We start from the raw sequence: 21,949 nt of genomic DNA, 5'->3' as shown, positions 1-21,949 counted from the left end.
CCCCTATACCTTTGCTTCATAGATTACTCAGCAGCCTTCGATCACGTTGACTGTTCTAGCCTCTGGCAAAAGCTAAAAGAATGGGGGATACCTCCACCCCTCCTAGACTAACTCATACAGCTGCACACCAACACCTGGATTCTAATTCAATTAGGCGTGGGGAACCATCTCTCGAGCAAAATCACCACTACAAAGGGATTAAAGCAAGGATGCGTCCTGGCCCCTCTGCTATTTAGCCTTTTCCTGGCGGATCTGTCGGCAGAACTGGACGCTTGCTCCTCACACGCCCCGAAGTTAGGTGGCATGATACTGACAAACCTACTTTATGCAGATGACTTAGTGCTGATCAGCAGAACTCGGATAGGACTCCAGCACCTGCTAGATGTCACCCACAATTTCTCACATCGGAAAAAAAATCAAATGTTATGGCTGTAAATCATCACAAGAAGTCAAATCCTAGCTGGTACCTGGCCGGCAAAGGTGTGGACCAATAACAAACTATAAATATTTGGGCGTGCTTTTAGATAAAAACAATTCCTGTAAGCCACAGCTAGAATCCTTACGAAGGAAGGGAGTAATGACCTGCTTGGCATTAAAACCCCTGAAGAAACTGCTGCCGGACTTAATGCTTGATCCCTTTTTAAAAGTCTTGCGAGCCAAACTGCATCCAACAATCACCTATGGGAGTGAATCTATGACCGGAAGAGACGCTGCTCTACTCAACTGTATAATTGCAACCTCGTATCATGCGATATTCCAGCTCCCCAAATATCTTTCACCAGCTCAAATAAGGCTGGAATTTGGTCTTCAAAAACAGGAAATAGAAAGGCAGGGAGCCTATTTAAAGAGCTGGCACAAAATCAGAGCTGCGGACATAGGGTCTTTGAATAAACAGCTCTGGCTTGAATTGTCCCGCACTGGAAAGTTGCCAGCTAACGTCTACCTTCAGAACTCCTGCAGGCTCTCGGTCAGACAGACGCGTGGAACACTCCAATGGGCCACTCTGTTTTTTAAAAGCTAGTAACAAAATCGACAAGGCTCATATCGGTCATAAAGGACAAGAAAGCGGCATCCAAGCGAGCTCATGGTTGGGTTGTGCTCAACAACTACGATATTCTTAAACCTCAGCCCTACCTCAAGGTCGGAACTAAGCTTGTGACCAAAGAAAAATTTCTAAGACTACGGCTGGGAGTTGGCCCAATCAATCTGTTTTTGCCACCGTGGGAAAGACGAGGGGGTGATCAGTTTTGCCGTCTGTGTGCGTATGACACTGAGACCTTGCTCCATATCATATGTATATGCAAGAAGCTAAAGGACATCCGGAAAACACTGTTAAAACCATTATTTATCCAGCATGGAGTAAGGTCCTGTAGGCAAGCAGTGAAGCTGTGCTTCAATTCAACTTTAGTACAGCTAAACTGTCGCCTTACAAAATTTCTCGATCTAACAGCACTGAGACTGAAAAAACCTGCTGCCAACAGTTAAGATCCACTATAGAGTGTTGTAGATGCTGTACCGGTTCACTCTACTGGTTTAAAATTAGAAAGTTTATTTAACTGATTTTAAATAGGCTCGTAAATCGGTGCCAGTGGTGCTATCACATTCGAAACAATTTTGTCTTTTATTCACAAAACAAAAGCATTTTTAAACTTTGCACTTTATTTTTTATAGTTTTATCAATGCAATATTTCTGAAATTTAACCTGTAATGTTCTGAATGCAACGGTTTTAAATAATCATGCATAATAAAAATGTACTTACTGGCCATGACATCCAAATCTCCTCAATGTACTTTCCATCCCACATGGGCAGAAATTTGGGATTAATGTCTGACAAGATGTGAATTGAATATTCTACCTACACTTCCGGGAGTGTGGCCAAACTCTACTAAACATCCAAATAATTTTCTCTTGCCTCCCTTTTCGTACAGCCAAATATCTCAATATCCCAGTGTTAGACCTGTCAGCCCTTTGGCAGTTCCCTCCTCATTTTATTATTTTTATCCCTTGTCCCCTTCTCATTTTTTCTGTCTACCAAACTTTTTGGGGTGCTGATGTAGAGGTTCTGGGCGCCTTTTCCTCCTCACATGAGGAAAAGGCGCAAGGTGCTCCACTGAGGTAGATAGAGGAGGAAGGTAGGATTCACAAAATGGTGGCTCCAACTGTCACCTCAGCACCCGGGCCATGACTGCCATGGGAGGTTCCAGAACCTTCTGGACCCCTCTGGCAAGTCCAGCCCAAGGTGATAAATAGAGGTGACAGGGGGGCGGCCATTTTATAATCAAGCTGGGCTGTGGAGTAGTCAGGAGTGAGGCACCTGAGTGGTTAGGTGGTTGCGCGGGATTGGGAGAGGACAGACCCTAGGGTCTGCGCGAACCCCCTACTCAGCTGACATCACCCTCTATCATTTGACCAATCCCTGAACTCAGCCATCGACCCTGGGACACATTGTGTTCTGGTTAAGGATCCCTAGCGTAACCTGGAGGCCTGAAGAGGGACTCCGTGCGGGAATTGCCGTTGGGACTGCCTAGACCTCCCTGGATGTCATTTGGGAATCCAAAACTTCCCCCCAGTGGCGTCAGCGACAGCGCCCCATCGTGGACTTTAGGGCAGGGAGTTGTGCTAAATACTCCCCGGGCTAGCGGTTCTGCCCATCTGATCTGCTGTGAGCCAAGCCCCTTAATCTCTGCCTGCCCGCACTGGCCGATCCAAGTTCCTCACCTTTGTGGATTCGAGGCGTGGGCCTATCTGCGAGACCCCGGTGGAGTCCTGAGGGATCAGTGAAGGCTGGTGGGGTGCTGGGACTCTCTGGTGGGGCTTGCGTCCATCGCGCGCGTCAGCTGTGTGGAGAGCTGTCATCGCGCCGATCAATTGCTTGGAGAAACGGCGGCCAGGAAGCTGAATCGTAACTGGCTTTGAAGCTGTCACCCGGGTCACGTGAGCCGGGCCAACAGAGAAGTGCCGCCCCTCCCAGCAGCCGTGTGATGAGGCCGCACCCCCCACGAGTTGTGCAGCGGTGAAAGAGCCTGACGGAGTCAGGGCCGCGCCCCCGCAAGTCGCGCTGCAGTCGGCAGTGGCGGGAGCGCTTGTCGAGTGTAAGAAGCCAGGAAGCGTCGAGGGAAGGCCGTGGCAACAGAGGACATCCGCTTTATGAGTGAGCGCCGGGTGAGGTATTTCAGCGGGGAGGGGCCTAGTGAGACGCCCTCTAACCGTATGACAGGATTTCCCCATCGGAGGTTGTAAGGACGGCCACCCGGGAACTGGTTCCTCCTGTGCAGGATTGTGCCCTACTACGCGCAGGTCGGTCAGCGCGATTACAGTAAGCAGGGTATCCCGGGGGGGTTCAGTTCCTGGGGAACACCAGCACTCGGCGACTAGCACGAAGAAAGTGACTGGATCCGACTATTGGGGGATACAGTCCTGTTGCTCAGTGTGGGGAGGGAAAATCTCTCAGCCAGTGATAATTGGGGATTGTATCCCATGCTCATGAAACTGTTGTGGGTTGATTAATAAGAAAGAAGGCGGGGATTGGATAGGTTTGGCAGAATAAGAGCCCCGGGGTACAGCTGTGAGGGAAACCCTCGGATCGAATATTTTGAGGGGACTAAATTCTCTTTTGAAAGGCAATTTGAAGTACGCCATGGAGAAATGTGACTAGGTCTCCCTATCCGGGGTGGGAGAAGCTCAAAGGGCGATTCCAAGACTACTGTATGAAATGTATTGTTTGGAGTGAATTGTCATTTTCTCTGCAAGTATAAGGTACATTGTTGTCATGTGGAATTGAGGATTCTTGTAGAGTAAGACAAGTTTATCTAGTACCGTAACGTACAGGTTTGACCTTAGACAATAGAGAGAGGTTCTAATGCAAATGAAATGAACTGGTTCCAATTGTAATGTCAAATTGAAAGCTGAACCTTGATCAGAAAAGAAATGTTATAAAGTTTACAGTAACTCTTTTACAAAAATCGGTGTAGTGTTCTTTTTGAGTGATGTGGCGCAGGATTGCGAGCTGAGTGGGATGCAGGCCTGAAAAGCCAAATGGAGTGATGAGCCAAGTGACCTGAGCCAAGCTACCCCCTTAGACGTAGGTCTAACAGATTGGTGCTCAGCGGTGGGATGACTTATTCAGTGCTTGCATCCGCTTAGTGGCAATTTAGCGTGCATCACCACCTACACTGGATTGTTTTGACTGGAGTTTTCTCCAGATTGTTTTCTAATTGGAGGATTTTTGAAATTGTCCTGTGTATATTCCCTTTCTTGAGTAAAGTTCTTGTTAACTGTGTTGGGGTCCCATCTGGCAGGATGGAATTCGAATTGGGTAGGCTGGAGGAGTATACAGTGGCCCAATTGAAGGAGTTCTGCCAGGAACGGGGGGTATTCTTTAAGCAGGGGGCGAAGAAGACAGAGCTCCAGGCAAGCTTAAGAGCCTGGGTTATGGCCCCACCCTAGCGGGAAACGGGAGGAAGAACCAGGACTAGATCCCCTAGAAGAACCGGAAGTCCTTCTTCCCCCTGGGAGCGGTAATATGGACGTTGGGTCTAGGGCCCCATCAAGAGTGGGAAGTAGCGCCACAGGGGGGAGCCTGTCCTCTGCTGACCTAGTTGATCGGAGGGAAGAGAGACAGCTTAGAATGGATCTGGCCCGGTTGGAAAAGGAGAGGGAGGAGAGGAGGTTCCTCCATGAGCTTCACTTAAAAGAGTTAGAGCTCAAAGCCCTTCAACTTGGAACCCCCAGCAGTCCTAATGGTGGCAGCATACCGAGAGAAGTCCCGAGAGAGTCCAGGCCCTACCTGCCCAAAGATGTGGTTGCTAGCTATGGTATAGGGGATGATATTGTAAAATGGCTGGCTGCCTATGAGGTCTCTCTAAGAGCCCATGGGGTCCCCGAAGCCCAGTGGGGGGGTGGCCTGTATAGGTATATGCCTCCGGTGGGGAGGGATGCCTGGTTAGCGCTAGAACAGCCAGACCAGACCCGGTACCCCGTTATGAAGGTAGCCCTAGTGAGGAAATTTGGGCTGACCCCTGAAAAATTCAGGCAGAGGTTCCGGGGCAGTCAGAAGTTGTCCACTCAGAATTGGGTGGACTTCTTGGACTATGCCAGGAAGGCCCTAGAGGGCTGGGTGCAGGGTAGTGAAGTCAAGGACTATGAGAGACTGTACAATTTAATCTTAAAGGAGCATCTCCTCGAGAAAAGTTTTCCAGAGCTGCGTCAGCACCTAGTAGACAGCAAGCTCACTAATCCCAGGAAGCTTGCAGAGGAGGCAGATATCTGGGCAAGTACCCGGGTATCCTCAAAAGGGACTGGAGGGAATTTCCAAGGGGCTGGACAGGGCGCCCCACAGAAGAAAGGGGGGGAAGACAAAAAGAGGGAGTTCTCTAAAGGCCCCCAAAGGAGTTCACCAGGGAAGGGAGTAGGATTCCCTCCTAAGGTTGGTCCCCACAAACCCCCTTATCCTGACCGTGGTCAGCAGCCTAGGGTTGTCCGATGTTACGAGTGTGGTGAGGTTGGGCACTATAAGGGGGATGCCAAGTGTCCCAAGAGACCACACCCTCCCATTGGAGGAAAGACCCCTGGGCTGGCGAGTGTAGTGCTCGGGGAGGAGTTGCCCCTAGATAAGGGAGGTGAGTGGGCAGGGCTAACCTTAGTGTCCTTAGGGGATTGTGAGATGGTTCCTAAGACCCAGATGCCCTCGAATACTACTAAGTACAGGCAATGGGTCACCATCAATGCCCAGAGGGTGGAGGCTCTGAGGGACACAGGAGCCAGCATGACTATGGTAAGGAGTCAGCTGGTGTCCCCGGAGCAGGTGGTCCCCAATGTAGTCCACCCGGTTGTGATGGCTGACAACCGAGAGGGTCACTATCCGGTGGCCCAGGTTCCCTTTGAGTGGGGAGGGGTGGCGGGTCTTCTACGAGTTGCGATCAGCCCTGCCATGCCGGTCGACTGCCTGTTGGGAAACGACCTTGAACACTCGGCATGGAAGGAGGTTGAGTTCAGGGCCCACATGGAAATGTTGGGGACCCCTGAGTGGACGTGTGCCCACACTCGGTCCGTGACCACCCGAAGAAGGGATTCACAGAGGTTGGAGCCTGGGACAAAGGCCCAACCAGCTGCCGGAAAGGGTAGACGGGGATGGGGAAAGCCTGCCCCGGCATCTGACCCTCCAAAGGTGGATGGGGCAACTGAGGTGGTCCCGGAGTCTACGGAGGGGGATGTAACATCCCTGGAGGGCTTGCCTACCCCTGCAGACTGGCAGGTGGAGGGAGGACCTACTAGGGAAGAGTTTTGTCGGGCCCAGAAGGAGTGCCCTACCCTTGAGGGTTTACGGCGGCAGGCCGAGGCCCAGGCAGCGGGTAACGATTCGGGGAACTTCCACATATATTGGGAAGATGGACTCCTGTATAGCGAACCCAAGGCTCCGGTGCATGGTTCATCCCGGGCCTTGGTAGTTCCCCAGCGTTACCGAGCCTTCCTATTAGGACTGGCTCACGAAATACCCTTGGCAGGACACTTGGGACAAGACAAGACCTTTGCTCGACTTGTCCCTCATTTTTACTGGCCTCAGATGAGGATTACGTCCGATACTTTCTGTAGGACGTGTGTAACCTGCCAAGCTAGTGGGAAAACAGGGGTGAAGCTGAAGGCTCCCCTGGAACCACTGCCTGTCGTTGGTACCCCCTTTGAAAGGGTGGGCATCGACATTGTCGGGCCATTGGATCCACCAACGTCGGCCGGTCACAGGTTTATCCTGGTTCTGGTGGATCATGCCACACGGTACCCAGAGGCTATCCCTTTGAGGACCATTACTGCACCTGCGGTGGTACGGGCCCTTATGGGAATTTTTACCCGGATGGGATTCCCCAAGGAAGTGGTGTCGGACAGAGGTACCAACTTCATGTCGGCATACATGCGGGCTATGTGGAAGGAGTGTGGAGTTACTTACCGGTTCTCCACCCCTTATCACCCCCAGACTAATGGTCTGGTGGAAAGGTTTAACAAAACCTTAAAGGGCATGATCCGGAGTCTGCCCGAGAGCCTGCGGAGGAAATGGGACGTCCTCCTACCTTGTTTGCTGTTCTCGTACAGGGAGGTACCACAGAAGGGAGTGGGCTTCAGCCCCTTCGAGTTGTTGTACGGGCACCCTGTGCGTGGACCCCTCAGCCTGGTGAAGGATGGATGGGAAAAGACTCCCAGAAAACTTCCCCCGGATGTGTTGAGCTACATGCTGGCCTTTCGTAGCCAAATGGCTAGGTTGTGGAAGCAAGCTTCGGAAAACCTAGAAGCCAGCCAAACGGTCATGAAGGAATGGTATGATCGAAATGCTCACCCGGTGGAGCTGGAGCCTGGCCAGAAGGTGTGGGTGATGGAACCTGGAGAGCTTAGCGCCCTCCAGGATCGCTGGTCAGGCCCCTTTGAGGTGGTTGAGAAAAAGGGCAAGGTTACCTACGTGGTAGATCTTAAGACCCCCAGGCAGCCCCATCGGGTGCTCCATGTCAACCGTCTCAAGCCTCACCAAGAGAGACCCGAGGTCACGTTGATGATGGTGACTGATGGGTCAGAGGAAGAGGAAAGTGAACCTCTTCCCGATCTGTTTGCGTCCCAAGAGAAGGATGGATCGGTGGAGGGAGTGATCCTTTCACCGTCACTAACTCCTGAACAACGGAAGGACTGTCGCCAGGTTCTGGAGCAGTTTGGGTCCTTGTTCTCCCTTATCCCGGGAAGGACTCATCTGTGTACCCATGATGTGGACACAGGAGACAACCCACCTGTGAAGTCCAAGTCCTACCGACTGTCAGATAAGGTGAAGGCTAGCATCCATGAGGAAGTTACCAAGATGCTAGAGCTAGGAGTGATTGAGCCTTCAAGTAGTCCCTGGTCCAGTCCGGTGGTACTGGTACCCAAATCTGCCCCACCGGGCACTACCCCAGAGCTCCGGTTCTGTGTGGATTATAGGGGACTGAATTCAGTGACGAAGACGGATGCTCATCCTATCCCGAGGGCGGATGAGCTCATTGACCGGTTGGGAGCTGCCCAATATCTCAGTACCTTTGACCTCACATCTGGGTACTGGCAGATTTCCCTGACGGATGGAGCCAAGGAAAGGTCAGCCTTCTCCACACCCGAGGGTCACTACCAGTTCTGTGTGATGCCCTTTGGGCTCAAGAACGCCCCTGCTACGTTCCAGCGATTGGTGAACCAGGTCCTCTCTGGAATGGAAGCCTTTTCAGTTGCGTACCTGGATGACATTGCTGTCTTCAGCCGCAGCTGGGAGGACCATTTGTGTCACCTTCAGGCTGTACTTCAGGCTTTGCAGCAGGCAGATCTGACGATCAAAGCCAGTAAGTGCCAGATCGGGTAGGGGTCGGTAGTGTACCTCGGTCACTTGGTGGGTCGGGGTAAGGTGCAACCCCTCCAGGCCACGATCGAAACCATCATGGCCTGGGAGCCCCCCAAGACACAGACGGAGGTCCGGGCCTTCTTGGGCCTCACTGGTTACTACCGACGCTTTGTCAAGGGATACGGAACCATCGTGGCCCCCTTGACTGAGCTCACTTCCAAAAAGCACCCTCGACGGGTGATCTGGACCGAGGGATGTCAACAAGCTTTTGACACCTTGAAAAAGGCCATGTGTGCGGCACCTGTTCTCAGGGCCCCTGACTTTGCCAAGGAGTTCATTGTCCAGACAGACGCGTCGGAGCACGGTATTGGGGCAGTGCTGTCGCAACTCAATGATGAGGGTCTAGACCAACCGGTGGTTTTCCTTTCTAGGAGACTACTCCCCCAGGAACAGAGGTGGAGTGCAATTGAGAGGGAAGCTTTTGCGGTGGTGTGGGCTCTGAAGAAGCTGCGGCCATACCTGTTTGGCTCGCACTTCCTGGTTCAGACCGACCACCGGCCCCTCAGGTGGCTGATGCAAATGAGGGGCGAGAATCCCAAGCTGTTGAGGTGGTCCATTTCCCTACAGGGGATGGACTTTAGGGTGGAACATCGCCCAGGAGTGGACCACGCCAATGCTGACGGTCTCTCAAGGTATTTCCGCCTTAGTGAAGAGGACTCCCAAGGGGTTGGGTAGCTCTCCCCACTTTCAGCTGGGGGGGGACGCGTGTTAGACCTGTCAGCCCTTTGGCAGTTCCCTCCTCATTTTATTATTTTTATCCCTTGTCCCCTTCTCATTTTTTCTGTCTACCAAACTTTTTGGGGTGCTGATGTAGAGGTTCTGGGCGCCTTTTCCTCCTCACATGAGGAAAAGGCGCAAGGTGCTCCACTGAGGTAGATAGAGGAGGAAGGTAGGATTCACAAAATGGTGGCTCCAACTGTCACCTCAGCACCCGGGCCATGACTGCCATGGGAGGTTCCAGAACCTTCTGGACCCCTCTGGCAAGTCCAGCCCAAGGTGATAAATAGAGGTGACAGGGGGGCGGCCATTTTAGAATCAAGCTGGGCTGTGGAGTAGTCAGGAGTGAGGCACCTGAGTGGTGAGGTGGTTGCGCGGGATTGGGAGAGGACAGACCCTAGGGTCTGCGCGAACCCCCGACTCAGCTGACATCACCCTCTATCATTTGACCAATCCCTGAACTCAGCCATCGACCCTGGGAGGCATTGTGTTCTGGTTAAGGATCCCTAGCGTAACCTGGAGGCCTGAAGAGGGACTCCGTGCGGGAATTGCCGTTGGGACTGCATAGACCTCCCTGGATGTCATTTGGGAATCCAAAACTTCCCCCCAGTGGCGTCAGCGACAGCGCCCCATCGTGGACTTTAGGGCAGGGAGTTGTGCTAAATACTCCCCGGGCTAGCGGTTCTGCCCATCTGATCTGCTGTGAGCCAAGCCCCTTAATCTCTGCCTGCCCGCACTGGCCGATCCAAGTTCCTCACCTTTGTGGATTCGAGGCGTGGGCCTATCTGCGAGACCCCGGTGGAGTCCTGAGGGATCAGTGAAGGCTGGTGGGGTGCTGGGACTCTCTGGTGGGGCTTGCGTCCATCGCGCGCGTCAGCTGTGTGGAGAGCTGTCATCGCGCCGATCAATTGCTTGGAGAAGCGGCGGCCAGGAAGCTGAATCGTAACTGGCTTTGAAGCTGTCACCCGGGTCACGTGAGCCGGGCCAACAGAGAAGTGCCGCCCCTCCCAGCAGCCGTGTGATGAGGCCGCACCCCCCACGAGTTGCGCAGCGGTGAAAGAGCCTGACAGAGTCAGGGCCGCGCCCCCGCAAGTCGCGCTGCAGTCGGCAGTGGCGGGAGCGCTTGTCGAGTGTAAGAAGCCAGGAAGCGTCGAGGGAAGGCCGTGGCAACAGAGGACATCCGCTTTATGAGTGAGCGCCGGGTGAGGTATTTCAGCGGGGAGGGGCCTAGTGAGACGCCCTCTAACCGTATGACAGGATTTCCCCATCGGAGGTTGTAAGGACGGCCACCCGGGAACTGGTTCCTCCTGTGCAGGATTGTGCCCTACTACGCGCAGGTCGGTCAGCGCGATTACAGTAAGCAGGGTATCCCGGGGGGGTTCAGTTCCTGGGGAACACCAGCACTCGGCGACTAGCACGAAGAAAGTTACTGGATCTGACTATTGGGGGATACAGTCCTGTTGCTCAGTGTGGGGAGGGAAAATCTCTCAGCCAGTGATAATTGGGGATTGTATCCCATGCTCATGAAACTGTTGTGGGTTGATTAATAAGAAAGAAGGCGGGGATTGGATAGGTTTGGCAGAATAAGAGCCCCGGGGTACAGCTGTGAGGGAAACCCTCGGATCGAATATTTTGAGGGGACTAAATTCTCTTTTGAAAGGCAATTTGAAGTACGCCATGGAGAAATGTGACTAGGTCTCCCTATCCGGGGTGGGAGAAGCTCAAAGGGCGATTCCAAGACTACTGTATGAAATGTATTGTTTGGAGTGAATTGTCATTTTCTCTGCAAGTATAAGGTACATTGTTGTCATGTGGAATTGAGGATTCTTGTAGAGTAAGACAAGTTTATCTAGTACCGTAACGTACAGGTTTGACCTTAGACAATAGAGAGAGGTTCTAATGCAAATGAAATGAACTGGTTCCAATTGTAATGTCAAATTGAAAGCTGAACCTTGATCAGAAAAGAAATGTTATAAAGTTTACAGTAACTCTTTTACAAAAATCGGTGTAGTGTTCTTTTTGAGTGATGTGGCGCAGGATTGCGAGCTGAGTGGGATGCAGGCCTGAAAAGCCAAATGGAGTGATGAGCCAAGTGACCTGAGCCAAGCTACCCCCTTAGACGTAGGTCTAACACCCAGTTAGAAGGAAGAGGGAATAAAGTAACATTCTCTGGTTTGGCTTGGTAATTTAACAAAAAAGGTTTGCAACACTGACCCTATTTAGTCTTTCCCATAAGCTCCTCATGTATCAATACTGCATTCAGTTTGGGCATCTAGCAGCTGAATACCAAGTTCTTTACAAACTCCTCAGTCTGGACATCTCATTCTACAGCACACCCTCCCATCCTCAGTATGTCACCAGATAGTCACACAGATGTGCATACTGCTCTCTGCATCCAACAATCTCCCAGCAATGCATAAGCCATCCACATGCTGTGCCTCAGTTGACAGCCCCCACTTACACGGCCTTTACAATCGAATGCTCTGACCCAAGCTGTACATCATTTCAAAACTTCCAAGCATTTAAAATCACCCTCAAACCTCACATTCTCCGGCTGAACTATAACAGCTATGCCTTCCCTCCAAAGACCCCTGTAATCCAGTCCTTCTCCTAGAAATTAGAATCACGTACATCGCTTTACTTAAATGTATAGTCTTCTGTGCAATGTACACCTTGGCAGCAATCAGGTGTGTGTGTGTGTGTACATGTGTCCCACTGTAGATCAGCTGTTCCCAAGAATCATTTTGAACGAAATTCACACAACCTTAATGTTATTATGTATTATATCATAGCAGCATGCTATATTTCTAACAGAAATGCTTTTACGTGCTTCCACCAGTAATCATAAAATGGGCCTAAACAAAACTGGCAGCTCAAGAATGGCAAAGAAATACAAGTTTTTCTTTAAAAAATAATATTTACTAATGATCCTTCTAATGGAGGAACGATAACCCAAGCATGTCACGGTACAAAAGATACTTAATGTCTATTTATTTAGGTTGGTTTAGTCACTTAATTTCAGAACAGAAATCACTCACCTCTGTTTTTCCTGCTTCTCTGTTTGACATGTACAGGCATTTGCTCTGTGATCTGGCCTTTACCCTTCAAACCTGCCTCTGTGGGATCATTCTTTCTGAGTTGTGAGCTGCGTTGAGCATTCTCAGTGGTATTACTAGACCACAAAGACAAATCTTCCACTGAAAATCAAGTGCAACAAGGCTTCATCAGACCTACATGGTGATTCAAACCAGCAACAGAAGCAAAGATTAAAGGGCTGCTCGTGTGACTAAGCTTCATTTAGATTCACCAGCCATCCTTCCCCAACGGTGTCTCTCATCTTTTCAGAAGGTTAGGAACACAAGACAGCCGTCACTTCAAGTGTAGTAACCATGCAATTTTTCTTCCACAATACAGCCCTTCCACCCTGGTCTAAAACTACATGGAAGACTGAGACGACCCACCCAGTTCAGAGCAATAAGAACCCCTGAAAAGCGTTACCCCCCCCCCCGTTCCTTTCATAACCTGCAGATCGAACACCTACATGTATTTGTACTGCCCTGTTATCATTAAATTCCACAGATTCAGATGGCCTCTAAAACATTTAGACAGCTTTGTGTCCTATGGTGCAAAATTATTCCCAAGCGCCACCTTCATCTTTTTATTTTATAAACACAACTGTACTGAGTTTTTATATTTTAGATGTATGCATTTTCACTAGGTGTAATAACAGTAGGTCATGCTTACGATAACAATAGTGGACACCATCCAATTGCTCTACCTAATCAATGTGAGGATGGCAAAACAGCAACTGATATCATTTGCCAAAGCACAGTTGGACCCCCAAGCCCACTTCGGACAGGTCAGGACTGTCCAGTACTGATGTTGGCTAACCATAGTAACGGAAGACAATAATGAAAATACAAGTCATTACGACAGACCACATAGAGTCGGGCAGTGAAACAATTTCAGCAACATGGGTTGTGTTTCGAGACACTAAATACAAGGTATATTTAAACAGGTTTTGCCTTATGCTAATGCAAGAAAGAAGTGGAGAGGGAAGTGTGCCCCCCCCCCCCCTTACACACATCTCAAAATACTGGAGAGGAGTGTAGATATAAACAACTCTAGAGATTCCATCCACTTATAACCTTAGAACTACTCCGGGGAGACTAGTCACTTTAGCACACGGTTGTGTGGGCCAATGGAAATTCATCCCATTGCAATGGTGTAGGGTGCTTCCACAATCCCCTCCTCTCCTCTTGTTGTAGTGCCTGACTTTCTGCCTAACGAAACAGGGCCCCACTTCATCTCTTCAGCAGGGGAATTCCAGGAATGGGAACCTTTTGTTTAGCTAACTGCAGGGCTTGATACAAAAATCAAGTTAACTCTTTATCCCTCTTTTATGCTATTCATGTTGCCCACATGCAGCTGATGTTTCAAGCCACAAACATTCTTATTCAGTGGATGCATAACGTTAAGCACATAGGTACCTATAATGCTGCAAGGCATCAAACAATACTCACAGAGGCTTCCCTATCTGGTCTAGTATGGAAGGCCATCCTAACCCCTTCATCACCATGTACTCACCTGACCAAAATCACCCCTTAGCTGCGCCCCAACTCCCAAACCAACAAGTTAAAAATCATCCTTCATCCAAACAAATAAGAGAAAGGAGAATACAACAAAAATGTATCAAGAGTTGTAAATACCTACTGGAACACCCCACAAGAGCAGCATGGACTGCAGAAGTGAGGGAGGTTAAAGAGCTAGGCACCCAGTGAGTGGCTCCATGCCCACCCCTGCTCAAAAACAAAAACAAAACCATAATGAGGCTCCCAGTTATAGAGTGAGGCACTTAAGCTGGGACTCCATTAAATGCGGGCAAAAGTTAACAAATCAGTGACTTGGGGGCTGATAAATATTAATAAGGGTAATAAATGCATGACAGAATAATGAACGCCTTTACAATGAAGGCTTTTAGTACGCTTGCGTTACAACGGCAGTTCCCTCACAACGGCAGTGTTTTCTACAAAACACTTTTCACGCCACCACATAGGTATTCATGGAATTTGCCATTACCACGAATTGCAACATCACCCATACTTATACAACGCTAACAGTAAAATGCTGAATGGTTTTTAATAATAATAATACCTGTCTTTTTTTTTATGCGTACTGAAGGCTCCGCTTTCTGTTTCACTGTGCTTGACTAGTGAACAGTTAACTGCTCTTAACGAGTAGAGCATATGCTGAATGTTGAGGGCTGCAGTGTTTTGTTTCCTGCTGTGAGGAAAACTGAATACTTTACGGGACGCACCCCTTCTCCCCCCCCACGCAAAGCTCTGAGCTCTAAGACCCACACAAGGTGCACCTCTCACCTCCCCCCATCGTCCCCCCACAGCCTTAAGCAGCGTTGACTCAACTCTGCTTTCGGCACCTCTACCTTGCTTTCCTGCCATTCTTTTTCCTGTTCATGTTTATACAATATTTCGACAGTGCTGCTGAGGATAGCCAGCGTCAGGTAAGTACCCCACACCCCCTTCGGATGAGCCACCCTAAGTCGCCTGCATGAGATTATTATATTATTTTCCTACTTCTGTTCAAACATAAGCCACATGTGAGAGCACGGCAAAAGTTTGGATTCTGGCACAGTAATGTATTTGGAGTCAGGCTGCGCGGAGGCATTAAGAGCTATATGATATTTCCCAACCAATGCTTCTATCACGTGGCTTACAGCGCCTCGAAGTGCCATGAATTGTGGGCTTTTTATCCACCAAGACTAATGGTAATCATTTAATTGAACTCAAGAAGTTGAAAAGTAGCAACGAGTAGAGCTGGCACTAAGTCTGTTGCATAATGGTAGCGCATGGATGCTGGTGCTTTTAAGCGTATTGATCCATTCATGTACAGATCTCAGCAGCATCAATCCTACGGTGCAATTTCCTTGGTTCTTCGCCATAAAACGTACTCGCATAATATTTGGGCATCACTCGATAGGGAGCTCGATGGTATCAATTTACACACTAATCAGCCCCTTTTAGTTTTTCTGAAGAGAACGGGCATCTGTGCAGCACAGATAATACGCTGTATAACCGTTTTGGGAAGACGGAGATCTAAGAATGCCACCCAGTTTAATAGAAGTCTCTTTTCTACCTTGTAGTGGAGGAATGAAGGAACCGCCCCTTCCCCAGCTCTGAGCCCTAATGTGCACTGCCAACAACACTCAAAGAGGTCTCTATTAAATCAGTGATATGCGGCCAATTCTTTTTCATTTTTAAAGATTTTCTTTGTAATGCTTTATTCGTTGAAACATCCAGCGTTGTGATGCCTGCGTCAAAATCCGTTGTAAAGGCTTGTCGTTCTTAGGCCTTCGTTGTAAAGGACGTTTCCCAATGGATAAATCTTCTAAAGGATTCGTTGTCACAACTTTTACAATACTACTGTTTTTGGGAAGACAACCAAAAATTAAATAATGCCTTTTGGCAGTCTGTGGTGTAACCTTAGGTGCTATAGAGACGCCTCTACCAAGCAAGGTAGAGGAGGGCCCCCACCCCTTCAGATTTGGATTCTTCCTCCCAACTTCTGGCCTTGTTGGGCTCTATAAAAACAAGCATTTTCAATGCAATATGTCTCGCATTATTAAAGTTTGAGCTGTTGGCATTGCTAATAGTAATGCAACACCAATAGCAGCTCAAAGATTCAGTAATGTGAGACCTATTGCATTGCAATTGTTTTTGTTGTTGTTTTTTTTAGGTCGAGGACTACCGGTCTGCCGAAAGGCAGAACCGGAAGTCGGAGATTTTATGACTTGGAGAAGAGGGGCTTTAACCCGCCCCTCTTCTCCCCTGTTCTCCATTGGCTGGCCTCGTAAATACTGGCCAGCCACTGGAGAAGAGGTCAGTCATTCCAAACAGGCCCCGTCCTTTTCGGATCGGGGGGCGTGTTTTTTGCGAGAAGTCTCAAGGAGGAGACAACAGCAAAACACGCCCCCGAATCCGAAAAAGACGCTGCCTTTCTGCCCGATGCCAACGCCCGCTCTGATCAGTGTGTAAAGACTCTAGCCACCCTCTTCAAAGGCATTCCTTGTACGTGAAGAGAAATACACAGGTCTGTCCTTCGACAAACGCTGTCCTCGAGTAAAACACTTGCCATTTCATTTTACGAGACCTAACAAAACGAAAGTGATTTCAAATCAGATTTTAATTGCTCCGGTATGCAACGTTATATTACACAATGCTGAGTGTTGTTTATTTATTTATTCAGCCGTCATATTTTATGTTATGATATGTACAGCGTGCAACTGTGTGTTATACTAATGGTATGTTTGCCCGCTTTTTTCTTGTGCATTGCTGCTAGCTGGGTGGCTTCGTAGCGCTCCAAGGTGTTAGGGAATAGCATGGTATGCTATTGTGTGTTGTGCTGGTGCGCGCTGCTATAGCTGGGTGTCCTCGGTCCTGTGAGGAGAAAGCGTAGTTTAAAGATTGTTGCTTCTGAAATGAGGGCGCACTTGTCTGGGGTAGGAGTCGAATAAGCGCCCAACACCGCCCGCCCGTCATCTATTTGTGAAGGTTCCTTTGATTGGACACCAGTCAAACCGCTGCTTTACCACGATGTGGACACTAGTTTGTACTGTGAGTGCGGTAGCCGTGTTCCTCATCATTGTGATACGCACTGGACTCCGTGTTTTCGCACCCTGGGGTTCTTCACTTCTTAAAGGTGTCTCCTCCTTTTAACTGCCCACAAAATGACGAGATGACTTTACAGAATCGAGGCAGGCACTGCGCCCACACTGGAGGCAGTGAGGCACTCTGCCCCCAGAGAGAATTGTCCCCCTCCAACAGCGACTCAGGTACCACACAGATTCGGTATTCTGTCCCCACTCATAGGCTCGGGCTGGTGCCCACGCTTCCGTTCCTCGAGTGGCTCTGCCCCAGTGGTACCCTGCGCAGGATTAATGCTCCGTTTGGTACCCTCACCCCATTTTCAATACATGCCTACCCTCCACAGGTGCCTTTTTGGTGCCTCGCACTACGGGGGCTGCCCTGTTTCGTACCCCCACCCCAGAACATGCTGTGTTTGGTGCCCTGCCCTCCACAAATGCCCTGCACAGTAACCCCACTCTCTTGCCAAGTTGGATGGGTACCCTGTCCTCCAGGGGGCGTGGCCTCAGCCACCTTATCCATACTGACCCCTTGCTCCCCAGGAGCTCGGTTTGGTCAGGAACTTATCTTCAGAACCCCCAATAGCGCCTCGGTGTGGCACCGTGTGGCCTCGCGCAGCCTCCTCTCCTTCGCGGTGCTGTGAGCTCTGCCGCTCTTCTCTCCCTGTAGCCAGCCCAGCTGTGCGGACGACATCTGATCGGTGCAGTCGTGCCCACCCCAGCTGTGCTGACGAGCGTCATTGGTCCGTCTAAACTCCCTCCACCCCTTGCTGTTCTGTGCTGATGTGGTGCATTCACCCCCCCCCCCCCGCCACCCCCCCACCAATGGTCTCGGCATTGGTAAAGTTAGAGCTATTGGCATTGCTCATGACATTATTTTTGTTTATGTTTTTGTTTTTAAACATTTAAAGAAACGGCATTGTCATGAGCAATGCCAATAGCTCTAACTTTAACAATGCCGAGACCGTTGCATTGTAAATGCTTGTTTTATATAGCACGAACTTGAGTGAAAGGTGTGTATTTATGTTGCATTGAGTACAGTGTAATTATGTGTTGTGTTATTATGTGGCACAGAGTGGTATTGTGTGGAGTGTATTTATCTTGCATTAAGTAGAGAGTAATTATGTGATGTGCAATTATGTAGTACTGTGGAGTGTATTTAGGTTGTATTGAATACAGTGTAATTATGTGATGTGTAATCACACAACCACACAACCACACACAACCACACCCACACCCACACCACACACAACCACAACCACACAACCACCACACACACAACCACCACACACACACCACAACCACACACACAACCACACACACAACACCACACAAAAACAACCACACACACACACCCACACAACACACACAACCACACACAACTTAAGGGAATCGGGTAATGGAAAGAGAAAGAACTCTATCCAAAATCACACGTTTTCAGTCCAGTCAGAAAGTATGACTTAGCCCCAACGAGTCCTTGTTTTGTAGCTAAGCAGATACAGTCAATTATTTCAGCAAGCCTGACGCGACATTAGAAAAAGAGAAGTATAGTGCAATTATTAGGCACGCATTGTTTACCTTGTAACCGCGTAAATATTTGCCGCGCATTTTAAAAATGTTTACTGTGTAACCACCTTCATTTATTTTACCTTGTAACGAAGTAAATATTTGCAGCGCATTTTCATTTACTTTGCCTTGTAACCGCCTTCATTTATTTTACCTAGTAACCGCGTAAAGATTAGCCACGCATTCCTCCCAATTAAGCAACAAACTGTACTGCAGCCACAAAGCCACAAGTAAAGTGATCGAAAAACTGAAAGCAAAGCCACAAGTAAAGCGATCGCGAAACCGAAAGCAATCGCTTTTGGAAGCAGAGGCAGCCGCCAATGGTGCGCGCGCGCCACAGACAGCCATGTGCTTTCAATTATCGCGTCTGGGCACGATAATTGAAACCAGATAGGCTTTAGTGCGCGTAACAGACACCAATAGGCCGTGGGCGGAGCAATGCGCCCGCCTTTGGACTATTGCATGCTCTGTCTAAAAAAAAAATACAGCCACTAAAAGCCCAATAATAGAAGACAAAACAAAAAACACACGCACGAGCATGTACGATTCCAGGGTCCATTTCTGAACCCCGGACAAAAGGACTCTCGCTGCGCGAGCACTGCTTCGCAGTGCAACGCTAGGCGCGAGACCTAAAAAGTATGTGAACTGGTTGGCAATTGCTTTCAGTTTCGCTTGGAACAATAGAGAATATTTCAATCCTACATCCCTCGATTTCTTCTTTGCTTGTAAGAAGGAGGATCTGCGGTGTTGTACCATAATACTATAATTAGAAAAAATTGTTGCTCTGGTGCATTGATTTTCTACAGCGGTTTCATCCAAGCTATTTGTAAGATCTCATGATGAGCGCGAAAGGACAAGTTACTTTTATTTCGGTAACGCTTTTCCTGGTGGATACAGTATCTGCCTGTGGATTCCTCACCTTTTAAAATACCCCATGCGCAGCATTCCACGGAAACTTTTCTCCATAGCTCTCCCACGTTAACGAGGGCAACACAATGGAACGGCTCTGCACACGACTCCGCGTGATGTCATCAGAGCCATATGAAGACCTTGTTGGTGTGCCGACGTCAGTTCCACCCATTTTTTCTGTGCCTTCTTTCAAGAAAGAAACTGGATATTCTAAAACACAGACATTTCCTAGTAACGAATACCACATCATTTTCCAATATATCATAATGAAATGCATGAATCACGTCAATTATTTTTGGTATAAACAGGCAGACAACGGTGAGGCGGGTGGGTCAGTGAGGAGTCCACAGGCTGATACTTAATCCACCAGAAAAAGCGTTACCGAAGGTAACTTGTTTGTTTGATGGATACATCTACCTGTGGATTCCTCACCTTTTGAACTGAATCCCCAAGCAGCCCCTCTCTCGGAGAAGGGTGCCCCCTACTTATACCAAAAAATCTTGCAGCACAGAAAGTGCACAGTGGCCGTCCCTCCTCACCTCCAAGTCTAAGCAATAATGCTTCGCAAAAGTGTGAAAAGAGGCCTAAGTTGCCACCTTGCAGATGTCCACAAAAGGGACACCTCTAGCTAAAGCAGAAGAAGAAGACTTAGCTCTGGTGGAATGAGCTCGAATACCTAAGGAGGCTCCTTCTTGGCCAAGGCGTAGCAGATCTTGATGCAGAGGATGATCCACATGGAAAGCGTTCTCTTGAGGACAGCCTTGCCCTTCATTTTGGCCACGTAACCAATAAGGAGTTGGTCGTCCAACCTGAAGTCTTTAGTCCTGTCCAGGTAGAAGGTGACCGTCCTCTTAGGGTCCAGGCGGTGAAGTCTCTCCTCCTCCTTTGAAGGGTGAGGGAGAGGATAGAATGTGGGTAACGTGATAGATTGCCCGAGGTGGAATGGAGGGGCCACCTTAGGCAGGAAAGCAGCTCTGGTCCTAAAAACCCTCTTATCCACATGAAATGAGGTAAATGGGGGATTGAAGCTAAGGGCCTGCCGCTCTCTAACCATCCTGGCGGAATTAATTGCAACCAGAAATATTGTCTTAAATGCCAGGAATCTTAAGGGACAACTATGTAAGGGATCAAAGGGAGACCCCATCTGGAAAGTTAAAACTAAATTCAAATCCCACGAGGCATGCTAAAGGGAGTGCGAGGAAACCTATTAGTGAGGCCCTTAATGAACCTCAGGACTATGGGAGATTTAAGTAAAGAGGGTTGGTCTGGTAATGGTGAGGAGAGAAAGGCCAACAAAGCAGACAAGTAGCCCTTGACCATTGCTACTACACAACCCGGCTATGCTAGGGATAGAGAGAAACTGAGAATATCAGACAAATGGGCTCTTAAGGGATCAATCGATCTCTCTCCACACCATTTTACAAACCTAGCCCCCTACTAGAATAGACAGATTTGGTGGAGTATCTTCTGGCCGATAAAATAACATCCACCACATCTGGAGGGAGAGAGAAAGAGCTCAGGTTGCCCCGTTCAAACGCCAGGCATGAAGGTGGGGGTGTAGAACCAGCCCCTGCGACTGCTGGAGGAGGTCTGCCCTGAGGGGGAGACGGAGCGGAGGGTGCAATGCGAGGTAAGGAGGTCTGTGTACCACACCCTTCTTGGACTATTCGGGGGCGATCAATATAACTTGGGCCCAGTCTTGGAGAACCCTCCTCAGAACCTGAGAAATCAAGGGTATGGGAGGAAATGCGTAAAGAAGCTGTAAGCCCCAATCTAACTATGTGTCCCCCAACACTCCCTGCATCGGATATTGGAGACTGCAGAACGATGGGCAGTGTGCGTTCTCGTGAGTGGCAAACCGGTCCAACCGAGGAAACCCCCACATCCTGAAAATATAAAGGACCACCTCCGGATGACTACTTCACTCGTGATCGGCTGAGTACTGACGACTGAGACTGTCCGCGAGCAAATTCAGCACTCCGGCCAGATGATTTGCAATCGCGCAAATCTGATGGTCCTGAGCCCAGAACCAGAGTCGAAGAGCCTTTCTGCAGAGACAATATGACCCTACTCATCCCGGTTTGTGATGTACCACATTGCAGTAGTGTTGGGAGTCAGGATCTGAACCAACTGACCGCGAAGGTATGGAAGAAAGGCCTTGAGAGCCAAACGTATCGCCCACAATTCTAGAAGATTGATGTGAAACAATCTTTCTTTTGGAGACCAAAGGCCTTTGACCTCCAGATCCCCCAGATGAGCTCCCGTGGAGGCATCGGTTATCACTGTGGCCACCTGAAAAGCAGGTTGAAACGGCTTCCCTTGAGACAGGTTGCCCGGAACACTCCACCATGACAGCTCCGCAGCAGTGTCTCTGGAGAGTCGGACCACCTCCTTGAGATCTCCGTTGTGTTGAAACCACTGCCTGCGGAGGCACCACTGGAGTGCTCTCATGTGCAAGCGTGCATGGTTGACCAACAGTATGCAGAAAGCGAACAGACTGAGCAGGAGCAGGACCTTCAGAACTGGAAGAGCAGCTGTATTTAGAAAAACCGGAATCAGAGCCTGGAAGTTTAGAATCCTCTGTGGAGGCGGGAAAGCACGACTCACAGTAGTGTCCAGTACTGCCCCTATGAACAGGATGCGCAGAGAGGGCACCAGGTGAGATTTGGGTTTGTTTATCGAAAAACCCAAATCGAACAAC

At 49.3% G+C, this 21,949-nt stretch overlaps 1 protein-coding gene across 2 annotated transcripts in view; it reads right to left on the bottom strand.

The window, feature by feature from the left end:
- Positions 1-21,949, bottom strand: part of LOC146855790 (uncharacterized) — a 208,021-nt gene that overhangs the window by 154,006 nt on the left and 32,066 nt on the right. For both annotated transcript variants that reach the window (XM_085653699.1, XM_085653700.1), the window contains exon 6: positions 12,152-12,310. In XM_085653699.1, the coding sequence (XP_085509825.1) occupies positions 12,152-12,310 (159 nt within the window). The remainder of the gene's footprint in view (positions 1-12,151; positions 12,311-21,949) is intronic.

This window comes from Triturus cristatus, chromosome 4_1 (genome assembly GCF_964204655.1).
Source record: "Triturus cristatus chromosome 4_1, aTriCri1.1, whole genome shotgun sequence".
NCBI classification, from domain to species: Eukaryota; Metazoa; Chordata; class Amphibia; order Caudata; family Salamandridae; genus Triturus; species Triturus cristatus.
Note: the sequence above shows the minus strand (reverse complement) of the source record. Positions and strands in the feature narration are given on the sequence as shown.